Source organism: Diceros bicornis, chromosome 11, assembly GCF_020826845.1.
Source record: "Diceros bicornis minor isolate mBicDic1 chromosome 11, mDicBic1.mat.cur, whole genome shotgun sequence".
NCBI classification, from domain to species: domain Eukaryota; kingdom Metazoa; phylum Chordata; class Mammalia; order Perissodactyla; family Rhinocerotidae; genus Diceros; species Diceros bicornis.
Window position 1 is genome coordinate 56,371,931 of NC_080750.1, and position 16,951 is coordinate 56,388,881.

At 36.0% G+C, this 16,951-nt stretch overlaps 1 protein-coding gene across 13 annotated transcripts in view; it reads right to left on the bottom strand.

Annotated features, from left to right (window-relative positions):
* NEK1 (NIMA related kinase 1) overlaps nucleotides 1-16,484 on the bottom strand; it is a 181,319-nt gene extending 164,835 nt beyond the window's left edge. For 10 of the 13 annotated variants that reach the window (XM_058550340.1, XM_058550339.1, XM_058550342.1 and 7 more), the window contains exons 1-5: nucleotides 16,364-16,484; nucleotides 15,930-16,053; nucleotides 8,081-8,229; nucleotides 7,572-7,668; nucleotides 264-361 (exon numbers count right to left, since the gene is read on the bottom strand). In XM_058550340.1, coding sequence (XP_058406323.1) covers nucleotides 264-361; nucleotides 7,572-7,668; nucleotides 8,081-8,197 — 312 coding nt within the window. In that variant the 5' untranslated portion in view covers nucleotides 8,198-8,229; nucleotides 15,930-16,053; nucleotides 16,364-16,484. The other 3 variants (XM_058550331.1, XM_058550334.1, XM_058550330.1) reach the window with 3 other exon arrangements.
* Nucleotides 16,485-16,951: the final 467 nt, after the last annotated feature.

Sequence of the window (16,951 nt, forward strand, 5' to 3'; positions counted from 1 at the left end):
ACACACATAATATTACAGATAAGAAATGAGATGGGGAACTGAACTAAGGTGTGAGCTAATTAGAACAGAAATGTGAGCTAATTAGAACAGAAATGTGACTAAGATATTGGAATATGTGACTAAGATATTGGAATATGATACCAAACCGCCCTAGTAATTACAATTAACATTTGTAGTTAAAAATAATACGTATATAAATAAACTTCAAATCACTTCTTAGTAACATTACAGAGTAAGAGTCAATCTCCTACATGTTAACTCACCTGATCCTCTTGAAATAAAATGCCTTTCTGAGCATTTATTCGTTTAAACAGATCCCCTCCTTCACAATAATCCATCACTATGTAGAGAGAGCCATTTTCTACAAAATATAAACATTACATTCCACTTTTAAAAATGTATATCAAAAGCATAAGTTAAATTAAAGGTACTTAAAGGTTTACTAAAAAGTAGTAATTAATAGTGTTCTGTTAAACCAAAAACAGAACTAGCACTCATAAGAATTAGAGTGCCAAGTCAAGATATACTAGTCATACAGACTGTACAATAACTTCAGTTAACAAGCAACTCCATCATTTTTTTTCCCCCCACAGGTAGACATTCAAGGAAAGATTTTTATTTTATTTTTTATTTTTTTAATTTTTTTGTGAGGAAGATCAACCCTGAGCTAACATCCGTGCTAATCCTCCTCGTTTTGCTGAGGAAGACCAGCTCTGAGCTAACATCTATTGCCAATGCTCCTCCTTTTTTTTCCCCAAAGCCCCAGTAGATAGTTGTATGTCATAGTTGCACATCCTTCTAGTTGCTGTATGTGGGACGTGGCCGGAGAAGCAGTGCGTTGGTGCGCGCCTGGGATCCGAACCCGGGCCGCCAGTAGCGGAGCGTGCAAACTTAACCGCTAAGCCACGGGGCCGGCCCAAGCAACTCCACCATTAATGAGTTTTCTACCAAGAACACACCATCCTATAGGATAGCAGTGTCCACGTTGACCTAAACATCTCTGGAATACAGCCAAAATGAAGACAGATATACTTATTTAATTTGATAGATATATTTCCTTAAAGGTATCTATAAAATCAAGTTTTTCTACCAATTTGTCAGAGATGGCTTATCTTAGTTTCCAACTGACCATTACTTTCAGCTTTGTTTTGTCCATGTAATCAATTACTTGTTAAACAAATACAATAACAGATGCTGCAGTGAACACTGAGGATTCAACAATGAATAAGACAGTCTCTACTCTCTTGGAGCTTTCTTTGATTTTACTCTCTTTTTAAAAATTATACAAAAATCTGTGAACAAACACAAAGATGGCGCACTGCCCTATTCACCTTTATGCCTCAGTCCGTAGAAAAAGGGACGTCCATGACTCCTCTCCTGGAGGAACACTTTTAATCCTTCTCTCCACCCTTATTCTTATATAAGAATAAGACTCTGCTTATTCTTCCTAAGTAAGGAAGAGTGGCCGATACCACTTCTAACATGTACTAAACCACTACTTACTAGTGAGACTATTGAAACTCAAAGAACAGTCTCCCCAGTTTTCACTTCTCTTACTACCCTGTGTTTATGGCCTTATTTCCAGCAGTATTTATTTCTTGCACCTTGTGGTGGTGGTCTTGTTACTCACAGTGCTCATATCTCCTTTTTGACATACTGCTTCTAATGTGCCACAAACCAGGAACCTACATGACTCAGCTAATTAAGAATGTGTATAACTCTTTATGATTGATATGAAAAGATCATCCAAATATACATGTGAGAAATCACAACACAAAAAAAAAAACAAAACAAAAAAACCCAGAAAACTGTACAACCCGCTATGATTTATGTAGCATAAGAAACAAAAAGCAAAAAATTATGTACAGTATGCTATAATTTATGTATGCTTATTAATACTTAGAATAATTCTGGAAGGAAACACAAGACAGTAGTAACAGTGGTTAACCCCAGGAAAGGAAAATAGGTGGCTCAAAGATAGGAACGGAAGGCCAACTTCTTCTTACTGTTATGTAACATTTGAATTTTGTACCACATGCATGTATCAAAAAACAAAAGTATCAAAAGATAAAAAAAAGAAAAGGTGAGTACATGTGTGTGTGAGAAAGAGACACACACACACACAGAGGTAGAAACAGAGACAGAGAGAAAAGGTTAAACAGGACCTGAAACAGGGATGAAGAAGCAATCCCAAAGTAAAATGTCTCAGCTTCAGTACATGAACTCTGTGATGTTTTCTGCTGCTTAAAGTTTTATTACTTATTTTTGGGATAAATACTACCTAAAATGTAGGTTAACAGAAAAGTCTTTTCTCCATGAGGGAAGTACTAATCCGTTTTGTATTCCTTCAATCATTCAAACATCTGAGTGCCAACCATGAGCCAGGCACTTTGCACATGCTAGGGACACAGAAACATAAGACACCACCCTTATCAGCAATGGGCTCACACACTAATGGAGAAATATCCTCCAAAAAAAACCCCAAAACCGCCACCACCTAGAAATTGCTTGAAGTTGAAGCAAAAAGACTATAAGGCAAGGGGCAAAGCCTCGATGCAAGTTAGAAAACGACCAAGAGTTTAACAGAAAAACAGTAATGAGGATGTGTACTGCAACCACTCAGTGAAGTATGCACTGTTGGTTGGCTAACCCAATAGCTATTTCTAACCTCTTGTCCCTTCATTACCTCTCACTTTAAAAGCTGAAAAAATTTTCAGATTTTCTAATTCCCAGTCTCTCCTACAGTTAGAGGTGGTCATTGACCACCAATAAGTTTGGTCAATAAGACTTAAGAGGAAATCTGAACAGTGGCTTCTAAGAAAGCATTTGCTTGTCTGACTAAAGGAACAGATTGAAGAGAAGAGCTGCTGGTGCTGCCATTTCCCTCTTCTTTTGGACTTGGTCACAGACATGTGCCTGAAGTTGCAAGAGCTATCTTGGGACAAGCTGAAAAGGACTAGGCTAAGAAACTTAAATACTAAGGATGGATAAGTAGAAAGAGCCTGGATCCTGGTATCACTGCTGAGCTGCCATGTATGCCATTACAGGACTGCTTACCTTTAAGACTTCCTGTTAGGTGAGATAATTAAATATCTTTCTCACTTAAGCCAATATTGGTCAGATTTTCTGTTATCTGCAGCAAAAAGCAATCCAAATTTAGCCTCAAAAAAAAGCTCTCCAAGTAGACAGAGAAGTTAGATTTTGGCAGCACCAATGGGGAACAAGTAGAAATGCCAACACCTATCTCCACATATGAGATTGAAAAGCTTCCATTAAAGATATAAAAACTACTTTAGAAACAGTAAGAAATAAAACAAGCTTAAGAGGATAAAAAACATAGAATGCAGGAAAGTAAGGATAAAAAAATGAAAGCATACAGACAACTAAAAATAGAAAGCAATACATGAACAAGAGTAGAGAAAATAAAAATGTATAATACAGGTACCAAATATACAGTGATACAAGACAATCCCCCACTTTCTAACCACAGCATGGCTTGATGAGCAGTGTGTAGGTCTGTGCCCAGGATCCGAACGCCCGAACCCACGAACCCCACGCCACTGAAGCGGAGCACACAAACTTAACCACTACACCACCGGGCTGGCCCCTTAAGTGACTTTATAAGACTTACTTACAACGGTATCTAATACTTGCAATTATAACATCAATATTAAATTTCTGATGCCTTTTTTAAACTGATTCTGCCTAAGGACCTCTATAAGCACTCAAAACTAACTCAGTGACATGTTCTTCCCCCAAAGCATTTTGTTATTTTAATGTGTTAAAAATTTTTGAGAGCCCATCCTATAATATGAGAAACTTTAAAAGAAAGAATTAGTTTATAAGCTAAAACAACTTTCTGGCAAACAATTGGAATATTTTTCCTTTTATTATGGTATATATGGATTTTTTAAAATACTGATGAAAACTTTTCTGCAACAAAGAAAAACCAGAATCTCCGGGCAGAAAGGGTACAAAATGTTCCAAGAGTAATAGATTCAGAATTATTAATACTAATTCATAGTGTGGTGAATTTCGACCCTAAATAAAGAGTCCTTGGGCCGGCCCCCAGGGCTAGTGGTTAAGTTCGGCACATTCCGCTTCAGCATCCATGGTTCGGTTCCTAGGCGCTGACCTACACTACTCATCTGTCAGTGGTCATGCTGTGGTGGTGGCTCACATACAAAAAAAAAAAAAAAAAAGAGGGGGGCTGGCCCCATGGCCTAGTGGCTAAGCTCAGTGCGCTCTGCTTCAGCGGCCTGGGTTTGGTTCCTGGGCATGGACCTACACCACCAGTCAGTGGCCATGCTGTGGTGGTGACCCATATACAAAATAGAGGAAGACTGGCACAGATGTTAGCCCAGGGTGAAACTTCCTCAAGCAAAAAGAAGAAGACTAGCAACAGATGTTATCTCAGGGTAAATCTTGCTCAGCTAAAAAAAAGCAAGAGTCCTTTGGGCATCAAGGAAAGATAAAGCAAATTACCTCCAAGAGGAAAAGCATTCTACTGGACTGAACTTTTCTACAGAAACATTCAATGCCAGAAGACATAATGTGCTTGTAAGGGGAAAAGTATTATCAAAATACTGAATCATATATAAAAGTATCACTTAGATACTCTCAGAAATGCAAATATTAATTGCATTGAAGGAATAGAGCATCCAAGCTCTTCATGAAGAAAATACTGATAAAATCCAGCCAAGCAATAGATGAATTCAAATAGCTCAGGAAAGGGGAAGCTAAGGTATAAAAGAACTAACAATAAGAATTCAACCTATCTAAATACAGAACCAAGGCAAAACAACCCTAACAATTATAATTTCAGAACAAAAGATAAATTATTACTTTTAACCATGTCAAGATGAACAAAAATCAGTTAGTAGGGAGGAACTGTAAATACACTAATTTCCTTGTCTTTCAAGGCAGACATTCAAAATAATGTCAAAATTGACCTTTTTTTAACCAACTTGCTTATTTTTTAAAATTGACAGATTTAAAATGTTTGCATATGTAAGTTATTTTTAATCTTTCAGAGAATAATTAAATATTTGTGTTTCAGAGCTCCCAAAAGCTCTACTGAGAAGCTAAAGAGGTCTAAATGGCTACATGGATTAAAATGACAAGCATTCGGGCAAGGCAAAAATAGGGACTGTGACCAAATATATAGAATCACCAGATAAAATTATACCATACAAATTTTAGAATGAACTTATAAGCCAGGATTGGAGAGCTTGTAAGTAACTCTCATTCCCTTTAGTCTAACAACTCCACTCCTACAGAAATACTGCTGTAGTACACTGACACCTATACAAGGCTGTTTAGGGCAATATTATCCATAATAATGAAAAACTAAAAACAACAAAGGCATCCATAACAGAAAACTGCTAAACAAATGGTGAGACAGAGCCATAAAATGCACACAATGGGATACACTGCAGATGTCACAAGAAAGTTGTAAAAAATGAGGTGCCTCAATACATAATAACATGGAAAGATATTCATGGGATACAAAGTGAAAAGGACAAGATGCAGAAATACATACACACCATCCCACTTGTTTTTAAATGTTAAAAGCTGTACGTATATGTTTGTTCCACATGGACAAAGGAAGTACATTAAAGAAAAAGCACTGAAACAATGCTTTACCCCCAGGCAATGGGAATGAGAGTGGAGTATGAGGAACAGAGAACTTAGGGTTCACGCACGTCTGGTAGGGTTCATGCACGTCTGGTATGTTACAAATATGTTTACCATGAGCATTTATTCCTTTAAAATTAAAGCAGTAACAATAAAACCTTATTTAAAGAATGTGCTACTCCTTTTTGGATAAAGAGAACAGATTAGCAGTCACCAGAGGGAAAAGAGGGTTGGGGGCTTGGCGAAAGGAGTCAAGGGGCACATATATATGGTGATGGATAAAAATCAGACTATTGGTAGGGCTGGCCTGGTGGCGTAGCGGTTAAGTTCGCACACTCTGCTTCGGCCTGGCGTTCACAGGTTCAGATCGTGGACAGGGACCGATGCACCGCTTGGCAAGCCATGCTGTGGCGGCGTCCCATATAAAGTAGAGCAAGATGGGCACGGATGTTAGCTAAGGGCTAATCTTGCTCACACACAAACACAAAAAATTATAGACTATTGGTAGTGAGCACGATGCAGTCTATACAGAAACTGATAAAAAATAACATACACCTGAAATTACGCAATGTTATAAACCACTACGACCTCAATAAAATAACTGAAAAAGAAAAAAGATTCGAGGAGTGAGAAGCTGTAAAATTCTCATCCAGAAGAGTGGACACGTGAATGAACTAGGGTATATACCATGATTGCCGAGCAGCATTAGGGCCCACCTGAAGTTCATGGTCTAGATTTTAAAGTAGGACCAGTCAGCTTTGCTATGTTTTTTCTCGAGTCACTTTCAGCTACTCAGAGCAGGTGAAAAGTTTTTATGTATCCAGGGTTGTGGTTTGCCAAATAAATATGATGAATCAAGGAAAAAAGAAATATGCTACCCCTTTTCAATCATTCAGATGTTTCCATGTGAAACATTCAACATAAATACAAAACAGCTGCTGAAATATTTTTTGACATATATTCAAATCTTTTAACTTGAAATATTAAAATCTTGGTGATGAAAGAAAAAAGAAACTAAAAGATAGATGCCAGGGGAAAGATAAATAAGGAAATTCAAGGTCCTGGGAAGGAAGAGATGATTAATACTGTACTCTTTCACATGAGGTATAAATCCTTTCACTGCCATCATAAAATAAATAAAATGAGTACCTTATGACATAATGCATTAAATGACCCTTTTTTGAAAAGTATGTTCCACTGTAGTAGATACCAAGTTTATCTGGGAACAAGGATACTTTAGCTCTAATTCAGACTCTGAACTGGTATCTGATGTGACCCTGAAACAGTCATTTAAACTATCTTCTACTTTCAATCTAGAGGATCTTCCTCTTTTGTAATTCATAGGGATTTATAATAATAATAATGGGAAGGACTTCAATAAACCACCTTGACCTACCTTTAGAAAAGCTCTGCCTTATCTTTCTTGCATTACCAAATATAACGGTATACATTTCCAAAACAGCAATATAGCTATGACATTGTAAGAATTTGAGAACACTTTCAATACACCTCAGTATTATCATAATGAGGTATATAGAAGAACACTAATGAGTAGGATACTTTCCAAAGATCAGAACATTTTCTCAGTGGCAGTAGTGGTAGCATTTAAAGTTCAGTTCAGTTTAAAAACATGTAAATTACAGTTCTTGCTTTGCGCAAATTCTTGTGCTTTGTGCAAATTCATGCGCTTACCACATTGCTTCTTTTTAGCAATCATAGTAACAGTGAGCCAGTATTAAACTACACAGAGACAGTGTGGTATTAGCATTATCCTAGAATCAAACTGATACTCATATGCATATCTATTAAAGCAAAGATGATATACTTTTCTTCCTGAGAATACATTCATAAAAAGATTCCCTGTAAGGAAAGTATCCAAAAGTTGTCACATGGCTTAGGAGTTCTTTTGAACTCTCTTGCAAAATTTATCTGACCTTCAAATGATTCTCTATACTGGACAATATTTGGATGCTTCATGTTTGCCAACACCGCAACTTCTCTCCTTGATTCTTCCCTTTCTTTATTGGACATCTTAAATAGGAGGGAAAAAGAAAATATTAAATTAGGCCACCAATAATCAACCTAAAAAGTCCATCAATATGAGAGTGGTTAAAAAATAATGGTACCAATAAAGCATAATCCAAATAACAAAATATAGCCAGAAGTTAAAAGAATGAGTTGAATCCACAAGTAAAAACATTTTAAGATGTTTAAACTAGATTAAGTTACAGAACAATAGGTACTGTATTTTTTTAAACACATATACACAAGCACGTATCATAGAAGAAAATCTGAAAAGGATACACAGACTACTCTGAAATTAGTGGTTCTCTACGAGATTATGGCAGTTATGCATTGCCATATATTTTTTTTTTATTCTCTAACAATGAGCCCTTTTGTAACCAGACTATTACTTGAATAACCAAAGGAAAAATATACTTACTCTTGAGATGTTAATTTCCTTGATAACATATTGTCTGCCATCTTCTGTAGACTTAACAAGAATGGCTTTTCCAAATGAACCTTCTCCAATCTTCTGTAGTCTGACATACTTCTCCATGGTTCTTTTTCTAAGGCATCTTAACAGCTATGCTAGACATAAAAAAAAGGGTAACAGTTAACAGTGATAAAGTATGTCTTCTATAACAATTATAATGTTTAATTCAAATTCTAATTCCTTAGTGATTTGCTTACTTAAAAAAAAAGTCTATTTAAAATCTTTACTGAAAGTTAAATAAACTTTATCTCAATTTTATTCAAGCAACCTAATTACAGCTAAAAAGAAAAAACCAGTGACATTTCAATTTTACAACAATGCTTTAGAAAGTCAAATACTGTATATACTTAATGTGTATGGAAGGAAAAGCAAACTGTTTCCCACAGGAATTAATTACCAGCATTACTTTATTATCTCCAATAAGAATGCAAGCTTAATAAAACCATTTCCCAAAGTTATTTAACTAATTCCCTCTTATTAGACATTTAAATTGTTCATTGACATTTAAACTGCAAAATTCTTCCACATTTCTTGAACATTTGTATTTCTTCTTTTGAACTATTCATTCATGTTCTCTGTCCATTTTCTACTGAAAACTGTCTTATTTTTATTAATTTGTAAAAGCTCCTTTAATGAAGATTTTTTTTTCTTATATGCTATTTGCCTTTCAATTTTATTTAAAGATAAAAGTTTATTTTGATATTAATAAATTTATTAATCTTTCCTTTATATTTCTGCCTTTAATATCATAATTAGATCCTTACTATACCAAGATATTTGATTGAGGTCATTAGTAGCTTTACCAATAGTAATTTCAGGAGAGTGGTGGGGACAGAAGCTAGAGTACAATATGCTAGGTAGTGAAAGCTTCAAAAAGGGAAATGGGAGGGAGAGGAAGGGAGATGAAAGGAAAGAGAGGGTGGGAGAAAGAGTCACAACAGCAGTCATTAGCACTGCCTACTGGCAAGATCACCCTTATTGTGGAGCTACATGAATTCACTATGTTAATCTAAAACTAATAAATATTTCATTCACCTAACTTGCTTTTTTCTATTTCCATTCATAGTAAGCAGGCTTTCTATGTACAATTCCCTTCTAGGAGAAAATGGGCTTGTCATAAAGACTATATTAAAATTTCTGTGACAGTTTACCATATTTCTCACTGTAAATTAACAAATCCATGTTCTCATTTCATCCATCAATACTAAATTTGTTTAATTTTACTTTGCCCCTCAAAAAAATGATCCAATCTCCTTAAATAACAAGATTTATACTCTGGTCTGTAAAACTAAAGGCCAGAACCCAGTGTGTGGTAAAAATCAATGGGGTAATTATGTCTTATGCAATTTTATGGGAAAGAGCCTTCATTTGTCTTAGAAAACATAACCATTTTCCATTTCAATAAGAAATTTCTATAAAAAATTCTATAAGAAATGACAAGGCTTTTAGCAACTTTAAGAGAAATAAGAAATTAACTGTTACGACAGCACTACAGCATCATCAGTGAGTTAAAGAAGAAAAGTCACTACAAACATACTTTCAAGTTCAAGTTTGGTCAACTGGCATAACATAATGGCTATCTGGGCACTAGCCAGAATTTAATGATTTCTCCAAGACATGAAAGTATATTACATTACTATGCCATTTAGAAAAATTATCAAGATAAACTCCTCTTAGAAAACTAAATTTCATAAATCAAATTACATTAAATAACCACATAATGAGATTATTTCACAATCATCATTATTCTGTGACTTCTGCCAAGAAAGAAAAACAAAATTAGTCAATTTGGCCCTGCCTCAAAATTCAGTTGCCAATTCCTTTCAAGGGACCACATTAACAAGATGGAAGCTCCAAGAGTCCCTACTATTGCACTATACTGCCTACCACATTGCTCAGCATGGTGGTTCTGACAACTCGGTAAAGCAGAGAAGCTACTGCCCCGGGTATAAAAGAAAGATGACTCTAATTGCCATCAAATAAGGTCAAGTGCAGACACTTTTCCGAACAATGAAAGATTTGTGGTAGATGAGTTTCAGAGCAACTGACAATCCCTCCTTTTCTGCAGTCTACACTAGACTAGTGTAGTGTACTAGAGGACGTGAAGGGGAAAACATGAAAAGATAGTTTACTTTCAGTGTCTTAACAATATATTTAACTGAGCTACTTATTTCCTAGTCGTGAGACTTAGCTGAATTACAATCCTAGAAGATTTTTCAAACCAAGTGAAATAAAATAACAAAACATACCATACGCTTACACATCCAAAATCATCATATGTAACTGAAAGAACATAAGAATCCTGTTCTAATTTCATTATTGTAACAAACTCAAATTATAAACAAATGTTTGCCCTTTCTACAACTCAGCTCCCGACATCTAATGAAAATCACAATATCAACTTAACAGTATTCTTAAAGTCTTTAACAATAATATCAATTTAATCACTATGAAGATATCTGCTATTGAAGATATTCAAAGCATAAAATCAAAGACATTTTTGATATTTGAGCTTTCCAAAGAATTATGTGATATAACAAATAAAGCAATGGATTCGGAAGAGAAAAGCTAAATGAGCAAAAGCAAACCATCTGACTTCTCTTGGCTTAGTTTCTTCATCTAAAAACACTAAAGATTTAAGCATAATGCTATCTTAAAGGCCCTACTAACTCTAACAGTCTATGACTCAGGAGAAGAAAAGAGTAAGTAGGTCAGAAAATAGGAAACTTCAACACCGTTTAGAATTGTATTATTAGCCTCAAAGAGTAGGAACGACAGAGAGATATGGCCAAAGCCCTTCCTCTAGAAAAATCAAAAGAAGCCATGAGAGTAATTTCTTTATCCTAAATCCTTAAAAAGTCAAAAAACAAACTGGAATATACATTTAAACACACTGGTTTGAACATACATATTCACCTCTACTTCTTTCCCAAACCTAACTAACACAACTTTAAAGGGATCAAAAAGGCATAACAGGAGAGAAAGCAACAGCAATAAAATTCTGGAAGCTGACAAACACAAGAACAAGCAGCAACTGACTTAAGAGACTAGAGAAAGCTGTATCCTAAGCCAGCAGTGGGAAATAAGTCAATTCCCACTACAGACTAGCTCAATAACTAGAAGCACCAGTTACTGAGAGTGAGGATAATTATTAGGACTAAAACAGGATTAGTTGAAAGACTGGGTAGGAAGCAGTTACACACACAGCTTGCCTCCTTCACCTCTCCCAGTCAGGTGACTACCCCTCTTCGCATCTTGGCAGAAGACTGGAGATGTCTCTATATTGGGGATACCGACACAGTTGGGAATGGAAACACCATATACAATCTGGGAGATTAAGTGAAAGTCTACACAATAAACGGTGAGACTCTCTGTTCCAACCATGATGGTGTAGCTTGTGTCAGACCACCCCATCTCCAAAAACAATCATGAACTCTGAGTAAAATACATAAAACAACAGGCAGGAATTGAGGGGCTATAATCATTGAGAGGTGGGAACACTCTAGTGAGTTCCATGTTCACCCCAGCCTTTTCCCTGAAGACATTTTCCAAACTGTGGCATAGCAGAATGGAGCTTAAGTAGAAAGCAGCAATCATACTGGGCTGAGGAGAGAGAAGTCAGAGTTTAGGGCTGCCAAAATCCTGGAAAGGAGGAAAAAGAACAGGTGTTCGAAAAATCTGCATATAAATTCCTCTCCTGGCATTCCTAAATTGTGCATACAGAGGGCAAGACTAAAACAGACTAGTCCTAACAAAGCCTAAAACCAGTCCTTGACAGGATCAAGGTTATCAGCTAATACCCCATCAGCCTGCCAGAAGAAAACATAACAATATTTGGAAGGTACATGCCCAGCATCCAATCAAAAATTATGAGGCACGTTACAAAAAAAAAAAAAAGGGACCAAACAACCAAAACAAAAAAAATAGACTCACAAATGACTCAAATATGGAGTTAACAGTAGAGGACTTTAAATAACCATGATTAATATTTTCAAGAAAATAAGAGGAAAAGATGAACAAAGAGTTTTTTTTTAAAGATGGAGAATTTCAACAAAAAACTGAAATCTATTTTTAAAAATTAAATGAACATTCTAGAAAATATAAAATATCTGAAATTAAGAACTCATTGCGGGGCCGGCCCCGTGGCTTAGCGGTTAAGTGAGCGCGCTCCGCTGCTGGCGGCCGGGGTTCAGATCCCAGGCGCGCACCGACGCACTGCTTCTCCGGCCATGCTGAGGCCGCGTCCCACAAACAGCAACTAGAAGGATGTGCAACTACGACATACAACTATCTACTGGGGCTTTGGGGGAAAAATAAATAAATAAAATCTTTAAAAAAAAAAAAAAGAACTCATCGCATAGGTTTTACAGCAGATAGGATACAATAGAAGACAGGGCTAGTAACCTAAAAAATGAACCAATATTCAATAAAAGAATAGAAAAAATAAACAAAAAACAAAAACTCACACAGAAAGTAAGAAAGAAAATGAATAGAAAGATTCAAGATCAGAATGATTTTAATTCTTAATCTCTAAACTTAATGTTGCCCTAATCAAAACACAAGCTTTAGGGGTGAGGGTGATTAGACCAGCTGGTTTTAAAGTTAACATGAAAAAAAGAAGCAAGAATAGCCAGAGAAATACTGAAAAAAAAAGACCAGTGAAGGAAGACTTGTTCTACTTGATATCAAGACACATTATAAGGCTACAATAATTATGAAATAGAGAGGCAAATCATAGGAAGTCCGGAAACATATCAAAAAAATTTTTTAACTTGGTGGATGACCATGGTGACATTTCAAATTGGTACAGAAAAGATGGATTTTGAAATAAACAGTATTTAGACAACTAGGTAGCAATGTGGGGGAAAAAAAACAAAGTTAACTCCATTTTCTTCACTTTCCACCAACGCAAATTCCAGATAATTGAAATACTTAAATGTAAAAAATAAAAACGTAATAGTAATAAAACATGGGAGGATGATTTTTATAATCTTAGAGTGGAATAGCTTAGTATGACACAACTCCAAAATGTCGTAAGAGATTAATATGACAACATAAAAATCCTGCATAGTTTAAGTCAAAATTCAAATGACGAAAAGAAAAAATATATATATATTTTAGCTCGTATCACCAAGGGTTCATTTTTATAATAAATAAAAAGCTCCTACATATTCATAGAACAAAAAAACCAATCAAACAGAAAAATGGACAAAGGATATGAAGTTAAAAGTTAATAACAACAAAAAGGAATATAATTTATGTTAAATGTGCAAAGGTATCCAATCTCTCATAAAGAGAAATGCAATTTAAAAGTAAAGGGATAAGTTTTATGTTATGTATATTTTACCACAATAAAAAAAAAAGTACAAGAGATAGCATTTTTCACCCTCCAGAACGGCAAAATTCAGAAAGTTTATTATTGTACTGTGTTGGAGGGGAATACAAGGAAACAGAATATGGTGAGAATACAAATTGATAGAAATACTAAGGAAAATAATTGAGCAACATCTACCAAAGTTATAAATGTTTAGACACTTTGATCCAGCAATTCCATTTCTAGGAATTTACCCCACAAATATTTCCAAATGTATGAAAAAGACACATGTACAAAGTTATCCTCTGCAGCACTGTTTGAAATGGCAAAACTTAAATATCCTGAAACAAGTCAAAGAGAAACAAGCAACATTTATATTGATATGGATTAATTTCTAAGCACCAGAATAAACACGGTATACTACTATTTGTGTATTAAAAGGAAATATATGTATGTGTATATTTATACTTACTTTCATTTATATATGTGTGTATATACACATATATATGACCCTTACATATATACACACATGTAATTGCTTCTATATGTAAGTAATATCTCCAAAAAGAGATACCAATAAACTGGTAATATTGATTGGAGACAACATAATAAGCAATGTAAATGACTGCTTATCCATATCAAGATTTCTATTATTATTTTAATTCCATTATCATTATAGCTTTTTAAATAATGTCCAATAACATAAACTGAGTAGCAGAGAGGAAGATTTTTCAATCTTCTGTACCTTCTGAGTTTTAAACTATATGAATGTATTATCTATTCAAAACAATAAATAAAATTAAAATTGAAAAACAATAATAAAGCTGATAGAAAAAAGTAGGAAGAACACTAGCTAACTCAATTTCTCTGGTTAAAATCCTTGAACAGTTCTGCATTTCTAAACTTCTAACCCTGAAAATTAAAGTTTTTCTATATGGCATCACTCTTCTTTTCAATATATCAACTATGCTCAGAAAAAAGTATCTTAGCCGCTAGTGAAATTAGACATCTTTCCTCACATTTTACTAAGAATTTCTTTAAGCTACAAATAAGCAATGTTTGACATAATAAAATTTTGTGCACTAAATATGAAAATGTCAGAGAATACGAATGAAAAACTGTATCCCCACCAATCTGGAACATTAAGCCTCTTCAGCTGTTTCAGCTATGTGATGGACAAGTTGTCCTGAAGGGATACATTGGTAAAGGAATGTCAACAGATTTCAAGAAGTCCTTAGGGTACTGTCTGCATCTACAATCCATACTCCCAAAATAATAAGATCCATTATTTTTAATGGATTTTTATTAATAAAGTTCATCCAAAATAACAAAATCCATTTCTCCCAAAATAATAAATAACATTTTGCATTGTGGAAGAGGGTCTATTTATCTTCTCAGTGAGGAAAGTCCCTGTCTTATTTCTCATTACTAGAAAAAGCAGAAAGCAAAAATGGGATCCCTATCAGACTTTTTTCAAAATATTTGTTTTTCTTCTCTGTAAGTCTATTCAGACAACAATTAACGGCTTCCCTAGTGGAGATTACCAACATGCAAATAAAGAATTGATATTCATGAAATGGTGTCATGTCCACAACTTAGATTAGAAGGGAGATTAGACAGAGTAAAATTTACTTGGAATACAACGTCAATGTATTATTAAAATGACCTCAAAAGAACTCCTGTGGCCAAGTTCCATAACCCTTATTAAACTCCTAATGGTGACTCCTACTGTGCAAAAACCTGTTTTCCCACAAAACAGGCTCCTTACCTTTCACCTAGAACAATGGGCAATCTTAAATGCAAGAGATCTGTGGATCCTCTAATACCAGACAAATCTAAACTAGAAACAAAGGATTACTTCTTTCCATATTTGGCTCCCCTCCACCATCTCTACAATACTGCTGCATCATAAGAAAAGCCCATTATTAGCATGTATTGGATATTACTTTTAATTCTTCATAAATATTTCTGATGTAACTTACCATAGCAATAAATTTTCTGCTTCTTTGGGGCGGATCTTACATTACAGAATAAAAATTAGGCCTGTATAAAAAAAGAGTTATGACGAACTCTTAAAGTAGTAGAACTTTTAATGCCTTACACATGGAAATTGTTTCAAATTATGGAAGCTGAAATATAAGATTATAGGCTAACCAGTTAATTATTACTCATATTATAATTAAAATGTCTACGTAATTTAAGATCAGAGACAACATATAAGCAATGTAAATGAATGCTTATCCACACCAAGATTTCTACTATTATTTTAATTCCATTATCACTATAGTTTTTTAAATAATGTCCAAGGATTGCTTTGTAATACATTAGAGAATTAACATTTTAATGAGATGATGTTATTTTCCGTGCACTTAAGGTGAGTATACCCGCAATCTCTACAAAAGCAAGTCTAAGCAAGGTCTCCTCATTTCCAATATGATTTTACTATTTTGCATATCATTGCTTCCCCCAAGAGCAACTCACCTCAACAACACGGGACGTTAGTAGAAATAACGGTGATGATCGATAAGCATCAGTCTAGGTGCAGCAGTCTTCCTATGGGACTTAAAGAGGCAGAGGCACCACCCCGCATTTTGAAAAGGACATCCTGAAAGAGAAATCAAGTCTGCCTAACCAGCAGCAGCTCACAGCCCAGACTGAAACGTGGGCAGTGCGACTCCCACACCTGACAACAGCCTTTCGCTGACCCCTCAGGCTTCACTCCGTCCCGCCTCGGGCAACGCCCTGTGAGACAAGTCCCCTCTACCCGGACGAAACAAACTGGTTTCTGAGCCCCTTGGAAACGGCGAGCGGCAGCAGGGGGAGTGCCTCGGTTACCGCCTCTCCAACTTCACAGAGGTGGTTGCTAGTGGCCTCGGTGGGGTGGGGGCGGGCGACATTCGGGACTGGGACACTACCTGCCTGCCACGTCCTCCTGCCTCGCAGGGCCGGCTCTAAGTTCCGGGCTCCGCGGAGAATTTCTAAAGACTCTGGGCTTAAGACTCCGCACCCTAGCACCCCAAAACCCTGGAGCGGGTGCAGAGGGAGGGGGAGCAGCCGGCACGTCACTGGCGCTGGCGTGTGACGTCACGCGCGGAAGCCGGCGCGCAGTGGGAGTGACCGGGCGGCGGGGCGGGGAGGAGCGGCGGGGCGGGGAGGAGCGGCGGGGCGGGGAGGAGCGGCGGCGGGGCCAGGGCACTGCAGGTGGGAGAGGTAGCTGAAGGAAGAAAAGCAGAGGCGTGCAAAGCTGAAAGAGTAAGCCAGAGATGAGGGCGGGAACTCACTAATAGTAGCTGATTTGGAATAAAGCACATTATAAATTTGTCTCATACATACTACACCGAGAAAAGGACTTTTTTTTTTTTTACTTGAGAGCTATTACTTAGGGATGCCACATTTTTAAAGGTAATTTTGTTTTAACAAGCAAGCCTTCTAGTGTATTTTGGATGATTAAAGCAAGAAAGTATTTTTAAGTCTTGAAATTTTGGGGAAAAAAAGGGTTAATG